We start from the raw sequence: 27,464 nt of genomic DNA on the forward strand, positions 1-27,464 counted from the left end.
GATACGCCGGACACATTTCCCGACACCGACATGCATTTCTTTATACTACTTCTTTACAGATATAGGTGTACAGAAAGAGGATAAGTCCATCATTTTCTATCTGAATTTTTTTAACATAAAGATAAGCATTATAACATTCTTCCTCACCTCAAGTTCAACTGTGGGAGTCATTTGTAAAGCTGGTGCGCACTGCCTTCATAGGCCTGCATAGCTAAGCCTAATAATAGCCATAAAACAATAAAGTTTCTTAATTTTATTAAGGTAATATCAAAAGCAGGCCTAAGTCAAATCACTGTTTATAGGGAAAATACGAACAGGTTATTATACACTGAGTGTACAAAACATTAAGGACACCTTCCTAATATTGAGTTGCACCCCCCCTTTTGCCCTAAGAACCGCCTCAATTCATCGGGCATGGACTCTACAAGGTGTCGAAAGCGTTCCACAGGTATGCTGGCCCATGTTGACTCCAATGCTTCCCACAGTTGTGTCAAGTTGGCTGCATGAGGTGGTGGAAAAAGTACCCAATTGTCATACTTGAGTAAAAGTAAAGTTACCTTAACACAAAACGAATCAAGGAAAAGTGAAAGTCATCCAACAAAATACTACTTGAGTAAAAGTCTAAAAGTAATTGGTTTTAAATATACTTAAGTATCAAAAGTAAATGTAGTTGCTCAAATATACTTAAGTATCAAAAGGAAAAGGAAAAGTAGAAATAATGTCACATTCTTTATATTAAGCAAACCAGACGGCACGATTTTCTTGTTTATTTCATTTACGGATAGCCAGGGGCACACTCTAACACTCAGACTTAATTTACAAATTAAGCATTTTGTGTTTAGTGAGTCCGCCAGACCAGAGGCAGTAGGGATGACCAGGGATGTTCTCTTGAGACGTGCGTGAATTGGACTGTTTTCCTTTCATGCTAAGCATTCAAAAGTATTTTGGGGTGTCAGGGAAAATGTATGGAGTAAAAAGTACATTATTTTCCTTAGGAATGTAGAGAAGTAAAAGTAAAAGTTGTCAAAAATATAAAATAGTAAACTAAAGTACAGATACCCAAAAAAACTACTTAAGTAGTACTTTTAAGTATTTTTTACTTAAGTACTTTACACCACTGACTGGATAGACTTTTGGTGGTGGACCATTCTTGATACACACGGGAAACTTGCCCATTCACCCTCTGAATGTCACACATGTACACAATCCATGTATCAATTGTCTCAAGGCTTAAAATCCCTTCTTTGATATGTCTCCTCCTCTTCGTCTACACTGATTGAAGTGGATTTAACAAGTGACATCAAGAAGGGATCATAGCTTTCACGTGGATTTACCTGGTCAGTCTATTTCATGGAAAGAGCAGGTGTCCTTAATTGTCATGTGTGCTCCCTCTCCGGCCTCTAGGTCACCAGGCTGCTCGTTATGGCGCACACTTGTCACCATTGTTTCACCTGCGTGTCATTAGACTCACCTGGACTCCATCACCTCCCTGATTACCTTACCTATGTATGTCACTCCCTTTGGTTCCTTCCCCGGGCATTATGGTTTCTGTTTCTTGTCTGTGGGTCGTTCGTGTTTCCTGTTTTGTATTATGTTACGTTTATTTTATTAAAACACTCCCTCCCTAAACTTGCGTCCTAACTTAGCGCACTCGTTATATTCATGTTTTGTACACAGTGTATTGCAGCATTAAATTAAGTTTTGCATCTTGTGGAAAATTAATAATGATAATGTATTGCTATTTGTATTATCATAATTTTTATTATTGTATTATTAATATCATCATACAGCTTAAAAATACAATTAAATGAACTACATCTAGACCTATCAGATCAACATAAAAATTTGGCCAAAGAAAACGTATCAACAAAATGAAACAAAACAGTTTTTGCATGTATAAAGACCTAGTTTAGATGCTTAAACACTGTAGGCCTAAAATAATAATAATGATATACAATAACAATAATAAAACAAATGATAATAAATATGAAAATAAATAAATAAAAGCTGTATCAAACCTGAATAGCGAGTTGCACAAACAGTCCATTTGGCCGCACCAACGTTCTTCTCATCTTTGTCCACTAAAACATGTCCCAGAAGACATTCCCCTTGTAGGCTTCTTTTCACTATACTTTTTCTCTTAGAACTTTCCTTTTACTTAAATTAAAAAGGCCTCCATCTTCATAATCAACAGTAGCCAAGGCCAAAGCTCCTTTCACTCGCTCTCTATCTCATCAGCAGCAGGCGCACGTGAGGTGAGCAGCCGGGACCAGTTTCAGCTGGACATAAGCTATACGTTTTATTGAGTTGCAATTGGCTGACACAGATTACAAGCTCACACAGTTCTCATCACCTCACACACATTAAAATAACAGAGGATGGGTCCAGTCGGTACATTTTAATTGCACATAACCGAGACTCGTGGCAATTATATCAGACCTGACCCAGATCTGAGACAAAAGCCAGAATTTAGGACATGGGCCCGCTCGGGTACCCGGGTCGAGTCTCGGAATTTTGGGTCTGTTGGACCCGTGAAGACCTCTAGCATGCATACTTTTGTCTGCAGGTACAAACATTCCTATGTCATACCCCTACCTCCACCATTCTTCTGTTCTGAGTCTTACTGCTCCGTCCTCTACACACCTACAGTATCATCGGTCAACAGTCTCACGTTGGCTGGCCACCCCCTTGTCCTTGTTAACTCAGGTGTTAAGTTTTGACTGACCGAGGCGTTTCTTCCTGTGAGGAGGTTTCGAGGGGAATAGGTAATATCCTGAGAAGAATATCTCCCCCAAACCATGTGGTGGATGGGAGTTGGCTGTGGGGAGATTTTCGTAGAATAGGAAAGTCCAGAACATTTGTTTCCATAACTAGATTTTCTATATGAATTTCCAGAGTATAGGGTATATCGAAACTGGTTTGTTTAACCAGCTGTTTCCTTTGATACATATTCCAGTCTGTCGAAGGGGCTGCGTCTTACACAAGTGTTGTGCAGAGTGTGTTATTTCAGTAATGAAATGGGAGTGTTGCAAAAAACAGAGATGGTACCATGGTTCTCAAACTAGCCAATGTAGTCTGCATAGTTCACTAGCAATCCCTTAATTGATGTTTATAGCACAGCTCACGTTGGAGCCACGAGGTAAAAGTGCATTCTCTATACAATATGTTTGTTAACTATTAACTACACTGAACAAAAATCTAAACTCAACATGTAAAGTGTTGCAGTTTCATGAACTGAAATAAAAGATCCCAGAAATGTTTCATATGCACAAAAAAACACATTTCTCTCAAATTACATTACAGCCTTACTCTAAACTTGATTAATTGTTTTTCCATCAATCTACACACAATACCCCATAATGACAAACAAAAACAGATTGTAGATTGTTTTTCAAATTTATTGAGAAACAAAAACTGAAATATCACATTTATGTAAGTATTCAGACCCTTTACTCAGTACTTGTTGAAGCACCCTTGGCAGTGATTACAGCCTAAAGTATTCTTGGGTATAACAAGCTTGGCACACCTGTATTTGGGGAGTTTCTCCCATTCTTCTCTGCAGATCCTCTCATTCTGTCAGCTGGATGGGGATCGTTGGGCTCAGGCTGGGCCATTCAATGACATTCAGAGACTTGTCCCGAAGCCACTCCTGCATTGTCTTGGCTGTGTGCTTAGGGTCATTGTCCTGTTGGAAGGTGAACCTTCGCCCCAGTCTGAGGTCCTGAGCACACTGGAGCAGGTTTTCATCAAGGATCTCTCTGTACTTTGCTCCATTCATCTTTCCCTAGATCATAACTAGTCTCCCAGTCCCTGCCGCTGAAAAACATCCCCACAGCATGATGCTGCCACCACCATGCTTCACCTTAGGGGTGGTGCCAGGTTTCCTCCAGACGTGACGCTTGGCATTCAGGCCAAAGAGTTCAATCTTGGTTTCATCAGACCAATTCTGCCTAGAAGGCCAGCATCCCCGAGTCGCCTCTTCACTGTTGACGTTGAGACTGGTGTTTTGCGGGTACTATTTAATGAAGCTGCCAGTTGAGGACTTGTGAGGCGTCTGTTTCTCAAACTAGACACTCTAATGTTCTTGTCCTCTTGCTCAGTTGTGGACCGGGGCCTCCCATTTCTCTTTCTATTCTAGTTAGAGCCAGTTTGCTCTGTTCTGTGAAGGGAGTAGTACACAGTGTTGTACGAGATCTTCAGTTTCTTTGCAATTTCTCACATGGAATAGCCTTCATTTCTCAGAACAAGAATAGACTGACGAGTTTCAGAAGAAAGTACTTTGTTTCTAGACATTTTGAGCCTGTAATCTAACCCACAAACAGTGATGCTCCAGATACTCAACGAGTCTAAAAAAGGCCAGTTTTATTGCTTCTTTAATCAACAACAACCGTTATCAACTGTGCTAACATAATTGCAAAAGGGTTTTCTAATGATCAATTAGCCTTTTAAAATGATAAACTTGGATTAGCTAACACAATGTGCCATTGGAACACAGGAGTGATGGTTGCTGATAATGGGCCTCTGTACGCCTATGTAGATATTCCATAAAAAAATATGTCGTTTCCAGCTACAATAGTCATATACAACATTAACAATGTCTACACTGTATTTCTTATCTATATTATGTTATTTTAATGAACAAAAAATGTTGCTTTTCTTTCAAAACCAAGGACATTTCTAAGTGACCCCAAACTTTTGAACGGTACTGTATATGTGAAAGGTAACCTTTCTGAGCACAGATTAAATTCATATTCATAATCCATTTTATTCAAGTAGTCTCTGCACTGTCAAATACCTATGTGGGTGGTCAGTCTGTTTGCTGCAGTATGGTGGGTAAGGAGAGGTCGTTTGGTCGGCTGGCCTGTAGAAGCAGCATATTTGTTGTTCTGCTACCCTCTGGTGGTGGACTTGACTCAACAGCATTTCTGCATGTCTTAACTGAACAGCAATTGTGCCAAGATTGTCCTTGGAGGCCACAATCTGCTAACTTTCAGCCTTGTCATGTTATTATCATCATGTGCATTTAACTGATGAGGAAAAAGAAATGTACCTGAAAACAGTGTTCTAAGTCTAAAACAGCATTACGATAGGGCCATTGACCTGTAATGTCTAGAGAAATCCAGTAGGGGGCAGTGGAAGTATAACGTCAACAAAACAGAAAGGCTGTTTTCCAATAAGGACATGGAGGTCCAATCAACCGCTTGTTGGGGTGAGTGTGAAGCTGAGGCCCAACAGCTGTGTGTGTGTGTGTGTGTGTGTGTGTGTGTGTGTGTGTGTGTGTGTGTGTGTGTGTGTGTGTGTGTGTGTGTGTGTGTGTGTGTGTGTGTGTGTGTGTGTGTGTGTGTGTGTGTGTGTGCATATAAACTGCTTAGTGCTTTCTTAAAACCATCTCCATAATGTTACAGAATAATTCCCCTCCTATCTTGCCGTTATGGTAATCTCAGCATATGACTGTTTAACTGATTATGATAACGACATTACACTGAGGAGACAACACCAATCCATCATACAGAGAAGAACCAATGGTCATGACCATCCATCTGATCTTCTCATTTGGCTAATGACTAGGAAAAGGAGGGGACCAACACAAAGATGCTTCATACAGCAAGTGGTGACTAAACATGTTAGAGTAAGAGAAATAAAGAAACCATGTTTTTGTGTGTGTGTGTTTAGTAGTGTGTGTGTGTTTGTGTGCGTGCATTTGTGGACTTGTATGTTTTGTTAATCTACGTGTCTGCGTGTGTGTACTCGCGTGTATACATGTGCCTAGGTGTTCAGTGTTTTTGTCAAAATGTATGTTAGTGTGTACTGTATGTTCCCATGTTTTTTCAAGCCCAATGTTTTAATGTATGTATATGTGTAAGCTCATGTTTAAGTAAATACTTTGATGTACTGTATGTTCCCCTGCATATATTTATACAATAGAGAAGCACAAGAGTGAGCGTACACATGTGGGTCTGTGTTAGTGTGTCTGTGTTAACCGGTCATTCCCTGTGGCTCAGTTGGTAGAGCATGGTGTGTTCAACACCAGGGTTATGGGTTTGATTCCCATGGGGGGCCAGTACAAAAATAATAAAAATAAATGTATGAAATGTATGCATTCACTACTGTAAGTTGCTCTGGATAAGAGCGTCTGCTAAATGACTAAAATGTCAAATGAAAACCTGAGTTCTAACCTCTAGCCAGAAAAACGAAGTGAAACAGGGGGGTGCATAGAATGTTAAAGTTCCTAGCTCTGGAAAATGTCTTACTGAATAAGACAAACATGATGTACTGCCACAGACAATGAGAAGATACTAATGAAAAAACAGCACAGCCTATTTACAGTAAATACAGCAACAAGTAATGTTTAGACAAGCTAATACAATCTCAATACACAACGCCGAACAGCTAATGGGTCCGTATGTGTGTGGGTGCATATAAACTGCTTAGTGCTTTCTTAAAACCATCTCCATAATGTTACAGAATAATTCCCCTCCTATCTTGCCGTTATGGTAATCTCAGCATATGACTGTTTAACTGATTATGATAACGACATTACACTGAGGAGACAACACCAATCCACCATACAAAGAAGAACCACTGGTCATGATCATCCATCTGATCTTCTCATTTGGCTAATGACTAGGAAAGGGAGGGGACCAACACAAAGATGCACAAAGATGCGTCTAAGCAAACAGCTGGAGGCAGGGCATTCTCCTATAGAGCTCCATTTTCATGGAATGGTCTGCCTATCCATGTGAGAGACGCTGACTCGGTCTCGACCTTTAAATCTTTATTGAAGACTCATCTCTTCAGTAGGTCCTATGATTGAGTGTAGTCTGGCCCAGGGGTGTGAAGGTGAACGGAAAGGCACTGGAGCAACAAACCGCCCTTGCTGTCTCTGTCTGGCCGGTTCCCCTCTCTCCACTGGGATTTTCTGCCTCTAATCCTATTACAGGGGCTGAGTCACTGGCTTACTGGTGCTCTTCCATGCCGTCCCTAGGAAGGGTGCATCAGTTGAGTGGGTTGAGTCTCTGACGTGATCTTCCTGTCTGGGTTGGCGCTCCCCCTCGGGTTCGTGCCGTGGGGGAGATCTTCGTGGGCTATGCCTTGTCTCAGGACAGTAAGTTGGTGATTTGAAGATATCCCTCTAGTGGTGTGGGGGCTGTGCTTTGGCAAAGAGGGTGGGGTTACATCCTGCCTGGTTGGCCCAGTCCGGGGGTATAGTCGGACGGGGCCACAGTGTCTCCTGACCCCTCCTGTCTCAGCCTCCAGGTAATTATGCTGCAATAGTTAATGTGTCGGGACGCTAGGGTCAGTCTGTTATATCTGGAGTATTTCTCCTGTCTTATCCGGTGTCCTGTGTGAATTTAAATTCTCTCTCTCTCTCTCTCTCGCTCTCTCTCTCTCCTGCTGCCTCTATCTCTGAATGATCGGCTATGAAAAACCAACTGACATTTACTCCTGAGGTGCTGACCTGTTGCACCCTCTACAACCACTGTCATTATTACTTTTTGACCCTGCTGGTCATCTATGAATATTTGAACATCTTGGCCATGTACATAATCTCCACCCGGCACAGCCAGAGGAGGACTGGCCACCCCTCAAAGCCTGGTTCCTTTCTAGGTTTCTTCCTAGGTTCCTTCCTTTCTAGGGAGTTTTTCCTAGAAAGGAAAAACGTGCTTCTACATCTGCATTGCTTGCTGTTTGGGGTTTTAGGCTGAGTTTCTGTATACCACTTTGTGACATCGGCTGATGTAAAAAGGGCTTTATAAATGAATTTGATTCATTCATTCATTCAGCAAGTGGTGGCTAAACATGTTAGAGTAAGAGAAATAAAGAAATGGTGTGTGTGTGTGTGTGTGTGTGTGTGTGTGTGTGTGTGTGTGTGTGTGTGTGTGTGTGTGTGTGTGTGTGTGTGTTTGTGTGTGTTTTGAGTGCAGTGGAGGCTGCTGAAGGGAGAACGGCTCATAATAATGGCTGGTACAGAACTTATGGAATGGAAACCATGTGTTTGATGTATTTGATACCATTCCACTGATTCCACTCCTGCCATTACCACGAGTCTGTCCTCCCCAATTAAGTTGCCACCAACCTCATGTGGTGGGGAGGTGTGTCTGAGTGTGTGTGGGTGTGTGCATGTGTGTTTTGTTTATCTACGTGTCTGTGTGTGTGTGCGTGTATGCATGTGCGTAGGTCTTCAGTGTTTATGTCAAGATTTATTGTAGTGTGTACAGTATGTTCTCATGTTTTTGCACGCCAGATGTTTCAATGTTTGTATACTGTACGTGCATGCTCATGTTTAAGTAAATACTTGGATGTACTGTATGTTCCCCTGCATATATTTATACAATAGAGAAGCAGAAGAGTGAGTGTACACATGGGGTTGTGTGTCAGTGCCTGCACTTGTGTTACACCAGATGAAAACCTGAGTTCTAACCTCTAGCCAGAAAAATGAAGTGAAACAGGGGGGTGCATAGAATATTAAAGTTCCTAGCTCTGGAAAATGTCTTACTGAATAAGACAAACATGATGTACTGCCACAGACAATGAGAAGATACTAATGAAACCATAGCACAGCCTATTTATATACAGAAACGAGTAATGTTTAAACACGCTACAGTTTTTTTTAATCACTTTGGTGCAATTTTCACAAGTTTGTAGAAAACTCAAAACAGATCATCAAAAAGGCAGTTGTTTCTAAATTCTAAACACATTTTCAATTGACTGATTATAACACACAAAATCATACAGTCACTTTTCACCAAACTTAATCAGCGTTTCATTTAGAAATACATATTTCGGGCCTCCCGAGTGACGCAGAGGTCTAAGGCGTTACTACAGACCCGTGTTCATTCCCGGGCTGTGCCACAACCGGCTATGGCCGGGAGTCCCATGGGACGGCGCACAATTGGCCTTGAGCGACTCCTTGTGGCGGACCGAGTGCCTGCAGGCTGACCCCTGTCGCATGTTGAATGGTGCTTCCTCCGACACATTGGTGTGGCTGGCTTCCGAGTTTAGCTGGTGAGTGTTAAGGAGCGCAGTTAGGCGGGTCATTGAATATCTCTTAGAGCAGTGAATCCCAAACTTTTTATAGTCCTGTACCCCTTCAAACATTCAACCTCCAGCTGCTTACCCCCTCTAGCACCAGAGTCAGTGGACTCTCAAATGTTGTTTTTTGCCATCATTTTAAGCCTGCCACACACACACTATACGATACATTTATTAAACATAAGAATGAGTGTGAGTTTTTGCCACAACCTGGCTCGTAGGAAGTGACAAAGAGCTCTTATAGGACCAGGGCACACATAATAATATAATAATAATCAATCATTTGGCTCTTTATTTAACCTACATACATATAAAACCTAATTTGTTCATTGGAAATTGTGAATAACTCACTACAGGTTAATGAGAAGGGTGTGCTTGAAAGGATGCACATAACTCTGCAATGTTGGGTTGTATTGGAGAGAGTCTCTGTCTGAAATAATTTTCCACACACAGTATGTGCCTGTATTTAGCTTTTATTCTAGTGAGGGCCAAGAATCTACTCTCACAGATGGCGCCGGAGAAGAAGGCTGACGTATTACGTGTTCCTCATCAATTATCTTTTTTTGTTTGTTTCTTTGCGTTGTTTGTAACTTGTTTTTTACTTATTTTGTACATAATGTTGCTGCTACCGTCTCTTATGACCCGAAAATAACGTCTGGACATCAGAACTGTGATTACTCACAACGAACTAGCAGAATCCTTTTTTTCCTTTAACTTGTCTGACGAGCCGATGTGAATGACATACTGCTTTCCCGAGAACAGGCACAGATCCCCGTCATTTGCGTGAAGAGAAGGTGGAGAAAAAGGGTCTGGAGGACGGGGTGCCTTCTGAGAATTTGCAGGCGATCGAATAAACCCTCACTGCCTTCCATTCTGCTAGCAAATGTGCAATCTTTGGAAAATAAAATCGATGACCTACACGGAAGATTAAACTACCAACAGGACATTCAAAACTGTAATATCTTATGCTTCACGGAGTCGTGGCTGAACAACAACATTAGATAGTTATACGCTGTATCGGCAGGATAGAACAACGGCATCTGGTAAGACAAGGGGCGGCGGACTATGTATTTTGTAAATAACAGCTGGTGCACGATATCTAAGGAAGTCTCGAGGTTTAGCTCGCCTGAGGTAGAGTATCTCATGATAAGCTGTAGACCACACTATCTACCTAGAGAGTTTTCATCTGTATTTTTCGTAGCTGTCTACATACCACCACAGACTGAGACTGGTACTAAGACTGCACTTAATGAGCTGTATTCCACCATAAGCAAACAGGCAAATGCTCCTAGCTCCTAGTGGCCGGGGACTTTAATGCATGGAAACTTAAATTGTCTAACCAAATTTCTATCAGCGTGTTAAATGTGCAACCAGAGGGGAAAAACCTCTGGACCACCTTTACTCCACACACAGAGACGCATACAAAGCTCTTTGTCGCACTCCATTTGGCAAATCTGACCATAATTCTATCCCCCTGATTCCTGCTTACAAGCAGGAAGCACCAGTGACTCGATCAAAAAAAGCATGATCAGATGAAGCAGATGCTAAACTACAGGACTGTTTTACTAGCACAGACTGGAATATGTTCCGGGATTCATCCGATGGCATTGAGGAGTACACCACATCAGTCATTGGCTTCATCAATATGTGCATCGATGATGTCATCCCCCACAGTGACCGTACGTACATACTCCAACCAGAAGCCATGGATTACAGGCAACATCCGCATTGAGCTAAAGGCTAGAGCTGCCACTTTGGAGGAGCGGGACTCTAACCCAGAAGCTTACAAGAAATCCCATTACGCCCCCCGTGAACCATCAAACAGGCAAAGCATCAAAGTAGGACTAAGATTAAATTGAACTACACCAGCTCTGACACTCGTCGGATGTGGCAGGGCTTGCAAACCATTACAGACTACAAAGGGAAGCACAGTCGAGAGCTGCCCAGTGACATGAGCCTACCAGACTAAACTACTTCTATGCTCGCTTCAAGGCAAATAACACTGAAACATGCATGAGGGCACCAGCTGTTCCGGAAGACTGCGTGATCACGCTCTCCGCAGCCAATGTGAGTAAGACCTTTAAACAGGTCAACATTTACAAGGCTGCAGGGCCAGACGGATTACCAGGACGTTTACTCCGAGCATGTGCTGACCAACTGGCAAGTGTCTTCACTTACATTTTCAACTTCTCCCTGTCCGAGTCTGTAATATCAACATGTTTTATGCAGACCACCATAGTCCTTGTACCCAAGAATACTAAGGTAACCTGCCTAAATGACTACCGACCCATAGCACTCACATCTGTAGCCATGAAGTGCTTTGAAAGGCTGGTTATGGCTCACATCAACACCATTATCCCAGAAACCCTAGACCCACACCAATTTGAATACCACCCTAACAGATCCACAGATGATGCAATCTCTATTGCACTCCACACTGCCCTTTCCCACCTGGACAAAAGGAACACCTATGTGAGAATGCTATTCATTGACTACAGCTCAGCGTTCCACACCATAGTGCCCTCAATGCTCATCAATAAGCTAAGGACCCTGGGACTAAAGACCTCCCTCTGCAACTGGATCCTGGACTTCCTGACAGGCCTCCCTTAGGTGGCCCGTCACGCTGATCCTCAACTCAGGGGCCCCTCAGGGGTGCGTGCTCAGTCCCCTCCTGTACTCCCTGTTCACTCATGACTACACAGCCAGGCACGACTCCAAAACCATCATTAAGTTTGCCGATGACACAATAGTAGTAGGCCTAATCACCGACAATGACAAGACAGCCTATAGGGACGAGGTCAGAGACCTGGCCATGTGGTGCCAGGACAACAACCTCTCCCTCAACATAATCAAGACAAAGAAAATGATTGTGGACTACAGGAAAAAGAGGACCGAGCACACCCCCATTCTCTTCGACGGGATTGTAGTGGAGAAGGTTGAGAGCTTCAAGTTCCTTGGAGTCCACATCACCAACAAACTAACATGGTCCAAGCACACCAAGACAGTTGTGAAGAGGGCAGAAGACTGAAAAGATTTGGCATGGGTCCTCAGATCCTCAAAAGGTTCTACAACTGCACCATCAAGAGCATCCTGACTGGTTGCATCACTGCCTGGTATGGCAACTTGCTCGGCCTCCAACCGCAAGGCACTACAGAGGGTAGTGCGTACAGCCCAGTACATCACTGGGGCAAAGCTTCCTGCCATCCATGACCTCTATACCAGGCGGTGTCAGAGGAAGGCCCCAAAATGTTTAAATACTTCAGCCACCCTAGTCATAGACTATTCTCTCTGCTACCGCACGGCAAGTGGTACCGGAGCGAAAATAATCTAGGTCCAAGAGGCTTCTAAACAGCTTCTACCCCCAAGCCATAAGACTCCTGAACGTCTAATCAAATGGCTACCCAGACTATTTGCATTACACCAGCATTTCACCTTTCAGCAGGACAATAACCTAAAACACAAGGCCAAATCCACACTGGAGTTGATTACCAAGAAGACAGTGAATGTTACTGAGTAGCCGAGTTACAGCTGTGACTTAAATGTACTTGAAAATCTATGGCAAGACGTAAAGAAAATTGTTGTCTGCAATAATCAACAGCCAATTTGACAGAGCTTGAAGAATTCTGAAAAGTATAACGGGCAAAACATGCACAATCCAGAAAGACTCACAGATGTAATCGCTACCAAAGGTGCTTCTACAAAGTATTGACTCAGGGGTGTTAATACCTATGTTAATGATATATTTCTGTATTTCATTGTGCTCATCTATTTGTGCTGTCTTGTCAACGTTACCGTAAAAAAATGACCATAGAAGTTGGCAAGACAGCACAAACAGATTTGGGACCAGGCTAAGGGTCTAGTCTTTTGACTGGAAACAAACACATGCTGAAAATACCTGCATCACCAGCCAGGATACGCTCCTATTGTCATGGAGCCTAGCAACGTATCCTGGCAACAGGCGAGAGGAGAGGAAGTGGTGGAGCTGGGATGATGAATGGGAACCCATGTGACTGATGAGTGTTTGTAAACAGCGTTACGGAAGGGAAGGGGGTGTTGGGGTGGGTGGAACATCTGAACATGACTTCACATTACCTCAGAGTGCTCGCCGATGTACTAATAACTCTGAAACCCCATCTGGGTCATTCCTACCAAGCAGTGCCTTTTCTGTCCCCAGGAAATATCACTTCTTATTTAGTGTAAAATGTGGATTCCAAAAGGCTTTAAATATAAGGTCTGATGTCTTTACCTTAAAAACACAAAAATATGCATCTTGAAAGGACATTTTATGCATTTTCAACACTTTTTCAGTGGATGTGGGTGTTTTGTCCCCAGGTGTTATTCATCAACTTCCACAAGAAATATAAGCCATAAAATACTAAATATTTATTCATTATTTTATAGTCCTACTTAAAGTCTCTCTCATTAACATTTCTTTAATGATTATTGTATTTATTATTATTTTATTTAAGCTTTTCTGTGTGTCTCTGATATCACTTTCCAACCTGTTATTTCAAATCAAATCAACAGCTATATTGGTCGCATACGCAGAATTGTAGATGTTATCACATATAGTTTGTAATTCTCCATTTAAGAAAACAACCCCTTCCTACAATGACACCTCATTCAGGAAGTCATCATCATTTGCTGGGAAAACAATGGTGCAAAGCTAAATAAATATAAAGACTAAATTGTTGTAGTTAGTCGGCATGTCCCACTCATAAATGTCCACCCTGTTAGGCTAAATTTTAAAGAAAATTAACCACATTAACCAATATTTCGCAAACCTCATTAAAAATAGTAAAGGAGAACTCCTTATCTGAATCCTTATTCAAAGATTTATGAACACATTTGTTCATTCCGTCCTTAGACAAGACCAATTTCAGTGATTCATCAGTGCTGGCTACTCCAGGCTGTGTCCTTGTATGGAGTCTGTTAGTGTGTGTGTTGCTGTCTGAGTGGGCCTCTATTGTTCACTTTGTACTTTCCTGAGAGCCCACTGGCTGGCCCTCGTAAATCTGCTCCAACCAGACACGACACACACACACACACAGATGTATTTAAACTCTCTCTCACAAACACAGGCAAGCATAGACATAAAACACAGACTTACGTACAAACACGTGCACACAGACACACGCGCACACACTACCATACTCAGTTGCCTCTATGGAACCAGCTATGTTGTAGTCAATACAGCAGACAACTCAATACCCAAGCCTCTGTTACCATCTATCTACAGTATACAGGCTGACTGACAGGGGAGCTATCTTCTCTTACATTCTATCTATACAGGCTGACTGACAGGGGAGCCATTCTCTGGAACAGTTGTGCTTAAGTGTCATGATAAGCCTCTCAGCAGGAGTCAAGGGCTCTTGCTTCAAGTAAGGCCTGATGCACATTTGCTCACTACAACCACACACAAAGAAAAAGTATGCACAAACATGCACAATAAGAGCAAAAAAAGTAGCACACACAGAAACACAGAGTAAGTGGCTAAGAGGTTGACCCATGTGATAGTGAAGCGATTGTGGTCCATGGGGAAATTATTGATCCTCTGCATTCTGGCTACCCTAACAGGACATCCCTTTGGGAGAGCAGGGACAGACAGCTGGAACACCCACAGGACCCAGCATAGAGGACTGTAAATATATATATATAAGAGACGCCCATTTCAGGAGGATAATAAATCATGGTTAATATAATTGGAAGAGACTACAATACAGTTACCAGAAAAACAACAATCTTTCAAAAGGACATAATGTAGTTACTAGTAATGTAGTATTTTTTTGTAGGGAGCAGCCAGCCACATGATTATGTAAAAATGTCTGCTTTCCAAGAGGACAGTACAACTACAAGGTAATAACAAAATGCATTCTTTTTGTTTACTAGGTCCTCTCAGAGTTAAACACTAAGCCAAGAGAATGCCTCGGTTTCCCTTTACTGTGAATAAGATATCCACACCGTGCCAGGAGGAAGGGAAATAGGCAAGCCAAATCTTTCCCTTCTGGATACTAGACCAAACAACCTGCCAGCTTCCCGATGCAGCACTATCAGCAGAAGCAGACATGTCCACTAGCCAAGTAGCAGTGACCAGCCAAGCCCAATGTGTCTACTGTCTAGCCTGTAGGTTTGCCAACGCAGTGGATATAGGGCTATCCACTGTTGATGATTCACAGAGCTATATTATTATTATATTGCTTATATAGTCTCTTTATAATGTATATATCTAATTCAAACAAAAACTTAGCCACTTCAAATTCTCAATCCTCAGTACCCAGCTAGCACTCAATTTTCTTACTAAACAAGCTACAGGTAACTGTCAAAATAAAGGAAACATCAACATAAAGTGTCTTAATAGGGCGTTGGGCCACCACGAGCCGCCAGAACAGCTTCAATGAGCCTTGGCATAGATTCTACAAGTGTATGGAACTTTATTGGAGGAATGCAACACCATTCTTGCACAAGAAATTCCATAATTTGGTCTTTTGGTGATGGTTGTGGAAAACTCTGTCTGAGACGCCGCTCCAGAATTTCCCATAATTATTCAATTGGGTTGAGCTCTAGTGACTGAGAGAGACTCACACAACCCTTTAAACCCCCTATGCTCCTTTGAGACCCCTTTTTCAAAGTCATAGAGATCTCTTCTTCTAGCCATGGTGGCCCAAATAATGGGCAACTTTTATACATGACCTAAGCATGATGGGCTGTTTTAATTGCTTAATTAACTCAGGAACCACAACTGTGTGGAAGCACCTGCATTCAATATATTTTGTATCCCTCATTTACTCAAGTGTTTCCTTTATTTTGTCAGTTACCTGTATCAATCTAATCAATGAAATTAGTTAAAAGCCTGATTAGCAAACTATCATTGAGTGAATTGAAAACCTGCCAACCCTTGACATCCCCAGAGCTACTTTAGTGTAATTACTCAGAGTGACCACAACGGTGACCTTGGGAGACCCCAAATGACCCTTTGATGACCCCAGATGACCATGGTTACCATGGTAACACTCAGGACTAACCTCTGCAGATGAGCCCCTCCTGGCTGACGGTCTGTTTGCACACCCCACAGTGCTTGCTTTTCTTGAATGTCTTCGCCCGGAAGGTGTGTGAGTGAAGTGCCTCGAACTCTTCAGGCTGCAAATGGAACAGATAAAGAGGAGAGGGTTAGTGTTCAATTGCAGACGGCTCAGTTGATCGGAGCATGGTGGTGTCAATACAAAGATTGTGGGTTCAATTTGTGCGTAAGCCACGGTATAGGTAAGGGTTTTTTGTGGACAAAGTAATTTGGACTTTTGTCACAGACAAAGAAAATGGAACAATCAACCAAACTAGGAATAAAAAAAATTGTCTGTCAGTATAAATTAAAAGCTGTGGATCTATAAGGATAGTCAACTACAGTATACTTATTTCATTTGCCAAGATAATGAACATAATATTAATCAAATTGACTTCAGCGGTAGGAGAAGTCTTATTTGCCCTAACTTGAGATGAACACACAGAACCACACCGAATCCCATCATAGACTGAAGATTTGCACAAAAGTGCAGAAATGTTAGCATTTGGCCCAACAACTGTAGAAATGGTACACTCCGTCTGTGTACAAACCCTCAGCTGCCCTCTACAAAGAAGCAGTTCCCATTTTCTCTACTCCGAGAAACAAGAACAACCACGTCACCCCATGCCCCTCCCTCCCCCCGCCCTTTCCTGGGGCTGCTGCTGGAGGTGTGTTATGCAAGCCCTCTGAGATAATTCCTATCTGACAGAGTCCATAGTGTAGCCTCCTCTGAAAGGACCCCCCTGTCTACAGCCGGCATGTGTTTTCCTTCTCCTATAATTACATCTCAACTGTTCTCCCTTTTTCCTGTCTTCCTTCTAAACTGAGCTCGTTGGCGTTGGGGTCAAGTTAACAGAAATGTCAAAGTGAAGGACAACCATCTCCCGTGGCAACTCTCTGCTCGCTGTGAAACCTGTGTCATGTTCCCTCTTTGTGGTCAGCGTCTCAGCGTCACCCTGTAATGGACGACTTTGGGGGATTTGGACCGGTGACATCACTTCCTCTGTGTATTTTCTCAGCTGGTCCCCATTTTGGGCTTTTCTGGGTTTCGGCTCGGTGGGATATTGGGCCCCACTAACACACTGTCTGTGGGCCCAACATAGCAATATTGAGCTAATATAACAAAAGTACTTTACAAGTGAAAGAATCACACATGGCCACCCAAGGAGATATTCTGCATATACGTCACCTGTCTAAAAAGTGAATCAAGACTAACACGTAAACAAGGAGGAAAGAATGTATAACAAAGAAACCTGAGTCAACTCGCAATGCATTATGGGGAAGTAGAGATGTAAAACAGACCAGATTCTATAGCCTACACCATTTTTTTTATGGTGTAGTGTGTGTGTGTGTGTGTGTGTGTGTGTGTGTGTGTGTGTGTGTGTGTGTGTGTGTGTGTGTGTGTGTGTGTGTGTGTGTGTGTGTGTGTGTGTGTGTGTGTGTGTGTGTGTGTGTGTGTGTGTGTGTGTGTGTGTGTGCATGCACAGCTGCCTGATTCTTAACCATATTCTTTATGAGGGTTACTGAACGCTTTTCAAGGCAGGAAATGCAGGCCGGAATGGCTTTATAATATCCATCAAATTTCCATTAAGGCAGTGTGTGTGCGCTCGCTGGACAGGGCTCAAAAGGCCATGTGGTTGGCACATTGAGCAACTTTAGAGAGGGATTTTAGATGGCAGGAGAACGGAATGGAGCTGCGGTGAACCACCGAGAGAGAAATCCCAGACCAGCCACTGCAGCCGTACCAGTAATGACATTATGTACCTCCTTTGGCCATCAATCCCAAAGAGTCAGTGGATGGAATGCAGCAAGGCCAGGGTTAGAGGTAAGCACTTCAGCTGACTCTAGCTGGCTCTCCCACCCTCTCTCTATATACACAGTGCCTTTGGAAAGTATTCAGACACGTTGACTTTTTCCACATTTTGTTACGTTAGAGCCTTATTCTAAAATGGATTAAATTGAAAAAAATCCTTGGCAATCCACACACAATATCTCATCATCATAAAGCGAAAACAGGTTTTTAGAAATGTTTGCAAATGTATTCAAATCCAAAACATAAATACCTTATTTACATAAGTATTCAGACCCTTTGCCATGAGACTCGAAACTGAGCTCAGGTGCATCCTGTTTCCATTGATCATCCTTGAGATGTTTCTACAACTCCATTGGCATCCACCTGTGGTCAATTCAATTGATTGGACATGCTTTGGAAAGGCACACACATGTCTATATAAGGTCCCACAGGTGACAGTGCATGTCAGAGAAAAACTAAGCCATGAGGTCGAACGAATTGTCTGTATAGCTCTGAGACTGTGTCGAGGCACAGATCTGGGGAAGGGTAGCAAAAAATATCTGCAGCATTGAAGATCCCCCAAGAATACAGTGGCCTCAATCATTCTTAAAAGGAATACATTTGGAACCACCAAGACTCTGCCTAGAGCTGGCCGCCTAACCAAACTGAACAATTGGGGGAGAAGGGCCTTGGTCAGGGAGCTGATTATTTTTATAAATTAGCAAAGGAAATCTAAAAACCTGTTTTTGCTTTGACATTATGAGGTATTGGGTGTAGATTGATGAGGGAAAAAAGCAATTTAATACATTGTAGAATAAGGCTGTAACGTAACAAAATGTGGAAAAAGTCAAGGGGTCTGAATATTTTCCGAAGGCACTGTACAGTACATTCTCTTTCTCTTTTGGTCTTGATCCCTTATAACCTCTCTTTCACTCTCCCTCTCTATTTCAAGTTACTTTCTCTTTTGTTAATTCTGGATGTCTGACACTTTCTTTGTCTCTGTCAGTCTCTCTTTCTTTCTCTCTCGATCTCTTCCTCCCCTCTACCATCCTCTCTTCCCCAACAGTCTACCTTGTTAACTCCCCCACTTAGCAAAGAGGTAGATTTATGGATGTCTGTGCAGCCTACAAGAAAGCCCAAGGTCTGATTCCCATGACGGGCAAAGAATAGTGTATTCTCCCTCCAATCAGAAGCAAACTATCAGTCAAATGACCATGACAGACGGAAAACAACTCTAGACCACCTTTACTCCACACACACACAAACCTCTCCATCGTCCTCCATTTGGCAAATCTGACCATAATTCTATCCTCCTGATTTCTGCTTACAAGCAAAAACTAAAGCAGGAAGCACCAGTGACTCAGTCAATAAAAACGTGGTCAGATGAAGCAGATGCTAAGCTACATGACTGTTTTGCTAGCACAGACTGCAATATGTTCTGGGATTCTTCTGATGGCATTGAGGAGTACACCACATCAGTCACTGGCTTCATCAATAAGTACATCGATGATGTCATCCCCACAGTGACTGTACGTACATACTCCAACCAGAAGCCATGGATTACAGGCAACACCCACAATGATTCGGCCTCTCGAGTGGTACAGTGGTCTAAGGCATTGCCTCGCAGTGCTAGCTGTGCCACTAGAGATTCTGGGTTCAAATCCAGGCTCTGTCGCAGCCGACCGCAACCGGGAGAACTATGGGCTGGCGCACAATTGGCCCAGTGTCGTACGGGTTAGGGGAGGGTTTGGCCATCAGGGATGTCCTTGTCCCGTCGCGCACTAGCGACTCCTGCGTTGGGCCTGGCGCAGTGCACGCTGACATGGTTGCCAGGTGTGCGGTGTTTCCTCTGACACATTGGTGCGGCTGGCTTCCGGGTTAAGTGGGCATTGTGTCAAGAAGCAGTGCGGCTGGTTGGGTTGTGTTTCAGAGGCACGGCTCTCGACCTTCGCCTCTCCCAAGTCCGTACGGGAGTTGCAGTGATGAGACAAGACTGTAATTACCAATTGGATACCATGAAATTGGGGACAAAACGGGGTAAAATAAATAAATAAAATAAAACATGAAAAAAATTACCCAAACAATGTGGGTGCTGAATTTCTAACCGCACACTCACGTATGCACACACACACCTCTTGGCCACCTAGTTAGTCAGTTGACAGGGTTACTATAGAAACATGGGTCCTGGGATCTCCTATGTGGGTTCTCATCAACAGTGTAGTTTTGGTTCATTACAAGAGATGTACAGTAAGCTGTTCCCACTTCATGAGAAGAGAGCTCAAGACAAAATGTAAACAAAAACAACTATGCTACCATGAATACACAGGGTAACATCTATTCAAACATTTACACATAATCCATCTGACATGTAATTTTCCCATGTGAACATACATTACAGAAAAGCAAATAAACTGCCTGAAAGTCCCTCTCCGCACATGGGTTCTGCAGCCTACTACAGGAATATAACTGTGTAGTTTAGTTTCTTTCAGGCTGAAGACAGAGAGGGAGACAATGTGAGGGACACACGCCAGACAGGAAAAATGTTTCAATCTCAGTCTATTCAGGCCAGGGAGTCCCATCGTCTTTGGCCCTCTCAGAGAGAGGAGCTGACCCCCAAATAAAACAGACATCTAGTGTTCTCGCCCCCTCTATTCATCAGGCTGTGCAACAGAATGGAAGAGAGTCCAGCAAAACACTTTTTAAATACTTCATCCCTCCTGCCTGGCCTCCAATGTCAGTCACTTGTCTCCCCACCTTTGGGTGGTGAATGTAGGAGAGGGGGGCACTCAGATCTCAGCACAATACCTCATGGTTTAATTCCCATTAGCAATTTGGGCTGGAGCCATAAGTGCTCATCCTCTTTTAGAAACCAAACAAACAAGCTCTCCTCTGCTTCGCACCCATCTGAGGCCTGGCCTCAATTGTTTACCCCAAATACTATGTAAATAAACGACACAAAACAATATAGGGGAGCTCCCTTCATGGGGCCCGACCCTAATTGGTTCCGTTCATTAAGAGGGCCGCCGCTGCTCGCAGAGTTTGTTTATTGTTTGTAGCGGGGAGGAAAGTGGGGGATTCTGGGATACATGGCGCTATGGATTTGGGGGGAAGAGATGAGAGGGGTGAGGGGGTGTACGGTAATCATGGGGGTACGTTCACATTCACAAGAGACAAGGTCTCTGGATTTTAGTTGAAAGTGATGCCAACCATGCAAATGCCCCTGGTCCTACCGTGGCTCTTTCCGTCACCTCCCTTTTCTCTCTGCTAGACTGACACAAAGGCAGACGGCTTCAAACAGGCATCATTGGACCCCCAGGGGACAAGGCCAGTGTACACACAGACCCCTTGCTGAGACGCTAAGCTCCTGGGAACAGGGTCCCATCCCTCCGAGCCACTCATACACACACGCACATACACACAATGGAGACCCCTAACTCTGAGGGAGTGGGGAGCGCGGTTTGGGGGCATGGCTCCCAATGGGCTGATAGGGTTTAAAGCAGGGCTACAGCACTCTGGGAAGAGCAAGGGTGCGTTTCAGTAGGTATAAATGGTATCCATTCCTCATCTCCTCTTAATATACGCCATGATTCACCAACTCATTAAAGGGTCATTGAGAGCTACTGGGTGTGCAGGCTTTTGTTCCAGCCCTTCAGTACCACACCTGGTTCAGCTTATCGTGGCTCAGACTAAAAGTTGGTATTATATTTTTTTAATCAGGTGTGTTAGTGATGAACTGGGATAAAAACTTGCACAGCGCAATATCACTCCAAGACTGAAGATGGATAACTCTGATCTGCACTGATCAAAAAGCACGATAGGTGAAAGCAGTATGGTGAATGCCTGTTGGGAATGTATTATTCACCTGTCCAGGTCAATCACATCAATTCAGATGGAGGAAAATATGAAAGGAAAGGCAAAAGCAACTACAATGAAAGCGGATACCTGTCTGACACTAGGATAACGAGCGGCGCTCACATCCTCCTCAATAAGCTCCAAATCTGTACATTGACCCCCAATAGGGCCGCTTTTCCAGCTACAACTCTGAGACATTCCTGCTGGATAAGGTCACCTCAATAAGCTTTTTTTCACCCTTGACGCTAAAAGCTCTGCATTCGATGGCGCCCCATCTCTCACACACACACTCATACACTTATACTGAGGAAGCAGACTGATTTCAGTCCGAGCTGCATGTGAGGATAAATCCCTCACCTCATTAGTTTACAACCCCATGCAAAGTACACACACACACACACACACACTCCAAAAGGGTTCTTAGCAGAACGATAGGGTTCTACCAATAACCATTTTTATCTGAAGAACCCTTTTTGGAAGGCAAGAATGATTCTTTGGGAGGCAAGAACGGTTATACATACAACCGTACTGTATAGAATGTTTCCCAGCATGCTCTATTGCAGTGAGATTTTCACAATTGTTTGTTTTACTGTAACATCTGTGTTTTGGCATGTACATTGATTGGCTGATTCATTTTATGCTACAGGAAGATAAATAAAATACAGTTTTCTAAACTAACCCAATCTGTTAGATATTGGATTTGTTGGACCCATTACTGAGATGGTTATTCCAGTTTAGATGATTAAGGTAGTCTCAGTATTCAATATGTCCTACCCGCAGTCAATCTGAATCCAGGTAGCAGGTGAGTAACAATTCCACTTGTTGGATTCCTAACTCTGTCGGGCTCCAATAGGAATTACACATCACTTTGCAAGCCAGCATAATGTGACTTGCAGCACTGATGTGAGCTGTAAACCAGGAGTTTCGTAACGTATAACTAGGCCTTCAAAGAAAGGCTATGCTATATGTAACGTATTGTCATAAATAATTGGAACTGTTCATAGAGGATTCTAGGAAAAACCCTTCAAATATAAAAGGGTTCTCGGTAGAACCCTTCATAGACGGTTCTAGGAAGAACCTTTAGATGATAATATGGTTCTTGGTAGAACCCCTCACAGAGGGTTCTAGGCAGAACCCTTCATAGAGGGTTCTAGATAGAACCCTCTGAAAAGGGTTCTACCCAGCACCAAAAAGGGTTCCCCTATGTAGACAAACTGAAGAACCTATATGGTTCTACTTAGCACCATTTTTCTGAAAGTGCACACTTCAGAAAGTATGTACTTTTGAGCTCAAAGGAAAAATCCACTCCCAAACTATATTTTTGTATTTTTTCATTAGTCCACTGTTATACAGTCCCAAACGGTTTTGCGCGTCAGCAGTCAAGTTATCAAGATATAGGATTTTCTAGAAGCAAAGTGTCACTTGCCACATCAACATGTTGATTTGTTTTGCATCATATGATGCATTTTGTATCATCATGATGATGTGGCATGATGTGGCAAGTGACACTTTGCTTCAAATCCAATATCTTGAAAACTTGACTGCTGACATCCAAAACATTTTAGGACTGTATTGGACTAATAAAGAAAATCCAAAATATTTCCACAATTCCCAAGGAACAAAATGTGCTAGCTGGGATGTGTTCAGCAAACCTGCTGTGCTAAGCTTTTTTTACCCACTTAACAAACTCTGTGGAGTTCATTTCATTTGGTATTGGCACCCACTAACTCTGTTGGTGTGTCTGGGCAATGCATCCATCCTTAGAGCCCACTGCAAAAGTACATTACAAGGAGGAATGAAAAGGTTTTCAGATAGTGTCTTGTAACAAGACTCTAGAGCTTGATAACATTATGAACTTAACCCTATGCAGATCCATATTATCTTATGCCCTTCAAGTAGGGTGTGAGAGAGAGAGAGAGAGAGAGAGAGAGAGAGAGAGCGAGAGAGAGAGAGAGAGAGAGTGAGTGTGCGTGTGAACTCCCTTGAACATTAGATTGAAACTTCAAGCCTTATCAGTGGTGGTCCCATCCAATCCATCCATTCAACTGAGATAATAACCTACTTAACACAGCGTCTCTCATATGGGACAACATGTGTTTGGGTGAGATGTTAACAAGACACACAGTGGAGTCACTGCGACAGGTCCCATCTGCTACTATGGGAAGTGTGTGTGCATGTGTGTGTGTGTGTGTGTGTGTGTGTGTGTGTGTGTGTGTGTGTGTGTGTGTGTGTGTGTGTGTGTGTGTGTGTGTGTGTGTGTGCCCTCTGTTGCTGGAACACCCCTCACGCTCCTACCCCGCCCTTTCTCCAATAACCCCATTCTGTCTCCTCACTCTCCCAAACCACCCACCCCCTCCATGCATGTTTTCTTCCGCAAGGCTATGATTCTTCAGCTCACAAAACGCGAGCAGGCAGGGGTGTCTCACCTTTGACCTATCCCATCTCCTTGCACTCAGTCTGGCCTGACCCCACATCCACACAGAGGCAACCTCTACTCCCTTCATCTCCCTCTCTCTCCCTCTGTCTCCGTCTTTCAGTTCCTCTCTCAGTCTCTCTCTTTCTGTCTCTCACACACTCTCTCTGTCTCGCTCACACACTCTCTCTCTTTCTTTTGATCACGTGAGTACAATGGAGCCCCCACATGGAGTTTCAATAAAGGGCCACTGAACACTGAACTCTGACAATAAGAGGAGGCCAACCCCGGGATTGTACCAGCTATTGGAACATTTATGTGAAATTCCCATAGATTTTTGACAGGCATGCTATTAGGAGAATCTACTGGTGGTGGCTAACTGATAATTTTGTAAGACAGCCAATGAATACTTCATCCTTATCACAAAAAAAGAGAGGAATGAAAAGGAGGGGAAGAGGAAAGAGAGACAGGAAAGAGTAAGAGAGAAGAAATAAAAAAGAAGGGGCATGAAAAGAAGGAAGAAAGGCAAGGAGGTGGGGAAGTGAGTGTGGTTTGAACGTGCCCCCCTAAGCTCGTATCCATAGCACAGCCCATCTCAGGGCAGGAATTCCCTCTATGGTAGGGTCAGAGACTGTTGGCGAAGTGTCCTGCGAAGTGTCCTGTCCTTCTCCCAAACCCTGTCATTCCAAACAGGGAGTCAACAAGCTGAAGAAGTGAACCTAGTTATTAGATAGCTGTCTTTTCCATCAAAACTGCCATGGAGTTTCAAATTAGCTTTTTTGAAAAAATAAATGGATATGTTTGAATGACACTAAATGTTACTTTAAACCCTTGCAGTGCTGAAATATTTGTGTAAGAGAAGTGATCATAATTTAACTTATATGCTTTGACGTGGATAAGGAAATAAATAAGTCACAGGAAGATTTACCGTTAGGATCGATGATGAACAGTAGTAAACACTTCATTTAAATGACTTAAAAAAAAAATCTGTACATTTTTACAACCCAGTAAAAATGAAAAAGTGTGTGAAATGTGGAATGGAAAAAAAGTCCTGTCCGTTGCCTGTGAGGCATCTGCTATGCAAAAACCAGATTGAATAATTCATGATGCGCGTGGGACTGCGAGGCACTGAGCAGCAGTTTCAGAGGCTAGGGAAGATAAACTCGCTCCGCAAACACACGAGAAGAGTTGGATTTGTGTCCACCAGCCTCATCGTCGTGTCTCTAGATGCAGTCAGACGCCCAGATCTCATGTTCATCATCGATCCTTTGTTTCATACAAAAGGTTGTAAAAAGTAGGGCTGGTAACAGCTGGCTGGCTGGGTTTTCGGTCCATCGGCAAGATAGAAAAGCTGCCTCCGGTAAGACAAGGGTTGGCGGTCTGTGTCTATTTATAAATGACAGCTGGTGCACGAAATCTAATATTAAGGAAGTCTCGAGGTTTTGCTCGCCTGAGGTAGAGTGTCTCATGATAAGCTGTAGACCACACTATTTACCAAGAAAGTTTTTATCTATATTTTTCTTAGCTGCCCACAAACAAATGCTGGCACTAAGACTGCACTCAACGAGCTGTATAAGCCCATAAGCAAACAAGAAAATGCTCATCCAGAGGTGGCGCTCCTAGTGGCCGGGGACTTTAATGCTGGGAATCTTAAATCCGTTTTACCTAATTTCTACCAGCATGTTACATGTGCAACCAGAGGAAAAAAACTGTAGACCACCTTTAATCCACACACAGAGATGTGTAAAAACCTCTCCCTCGCCCTCCAAATCTGACCATAACTATCCTCCTGATCTATCCTCCTGATACCTGCTTACAAGGAAAAACTAAAGCACGAAGTACCAGTGACTCGCTCAATAAGGAAGTGGTCAGATGACGCAGATGCTAAGCTACGGGACTGTTTTGTTAGCACAGACTGGAATATGTCCCAGGATTCTTTCGATGGCATTGAGTACACCACATCAGTCACTGGCTTCATCAACAAGTGAATCAATGATGTCATCCCCACAGTGACCGTACATACATACAGTGGCTTGCGAAAGTATTCACCCCCCATTTTTCCTATTTTCTTGCCTTACAACTTGGAATTAAAATAGTTTTTTGGGGATGTTTGTATCATTTGATTTACACAACACGCCTACCACTTTGAAGATGCAAAATATTTGTTATTGTGAAATAAACAAGAAATAAGACAAAAAAAACAGAAAACTTGAGCGTGCATAACTATTCACCCCCCCAAAGTCAACACTTTGTAGAGCCACCTTTTGCAGCAAATACAGGTGCAGGTCTCTTGGGGTATGTCTATACAAGCTTGGCACATCTAGCCACTGGGATTTTTTGCCCATTCTTCAAGGCAAAACTGCTCCAGCTCCTTCAAGTTGGATGGGTTCCGCTGGTGTACAGCAATCTTTAAGTCATACCGCAGACTCTCAATTGGATTGAGGTCTGGGCTTTGACTCGGCCATTCCAAGACATTTAAATGTTTCCCCTTAAACAACTTGAGTGTTGCTTTAGCAGTATGCTTAGGGTCATTGTCCTGCTGGAAGGTGAACCAGTCTCAAATCTCTGGAAGACTGAAACATGTTTCCCTCAAGAATTTCCCTGTATTTAGCGCCATCCATCATTCCTTCAATTCTGACCAGTTTCCCAGTCCCTGCCGATGAAAAATATATCCACAGCATGATGCTGCCACCACCATGCTTCACTGTGGGGATGGTATTCTCGGGGTGATCAGAGGTGTTGGGTTTGCGCCAGACATAGCATTTTCCTTGATGGCCAAAAAGCTCAATTTTAGTCTCATCTGACCAGAGTACCTTCTTCCATGTGTTTGGGGAGTCTCCCACATGCCTTTTGGCGAACACCAAAGGTGTTTGCTTATTTTTTTCTTTAAGCAATGGCTTTTTTCTGGCCACTCTTCCGTAAAGCCCAGCTCTGTGAAGTGTACGGCTTAAAATGGTCTATGGACAGATACTCTAATCTCCGCTGTGGAGCGTTGCAGCTCATTCAGGGTTATCTTTGGTCTCTTTGTTGCCTCTCTGATTAATGCCCTCCTTGCCTGGTCCGTGAGTTTTGGTGGGCGGCCCTCTCTTGGCAGGTTTGTTGTGGTGCTATATTCTTTCCATTTTTTAATAATGGATTTAATGGTGCTCCATGGGATGTTCAAAGTGTCTGATATTTTTTATAACCCAACCCTGATCTGTACTTCTCCAAAACTTTGTCCCAGACCTGTTTGGAGAGCTCCTTGGTCTTCGTGGTGCCGCTTCCTTGGTGGTGCCCCTTGCTTAGTGGTGTTGCAGACTCTGGGGCCTTTCAGAACA

At 43.2% G+C, this 27,464-nt stretch overlaps 1 protein-coding gene across 5 annotated transcripts in view; it reads right to left on the minus strand.

Annotated features, from left to right (window-relative positions):
* tns1b (tensin 1b) overlaps nt 1-27,464 on the minus strand; it is a 302,397-nt gene that overhangs the window by 164,233 nt on the left and 110,700 nt on the right. For all 5 annotated transcript variants that reach the window (XM_029703058.1, XM_029703057.1, XM_029703059.1 and 2 more), the window contains exon 2: nt 16,056-16,170. In XM_029703058.1, the coding sequence (XP_029558918.1) occupies nt 16,056-16,170 (115 nt within the window). The remainder of the gene's footprint in view (nt 1-16,055; nt 16,171-27,464) is intronic.

Source organism: Salmo trutta, chromosome 20 (assembly GCF_901001165.1).
Source record: "Salmo trutta chromosome 20, fSalTru1.1, whole genome shotgun sequence".
Classification (NCBI taxonomy): Eukaryota; Metazoa; Chordata; class Actinopteri; order Salmoniformes; family Salmonidae; genus Salmo; species Salmo trutta.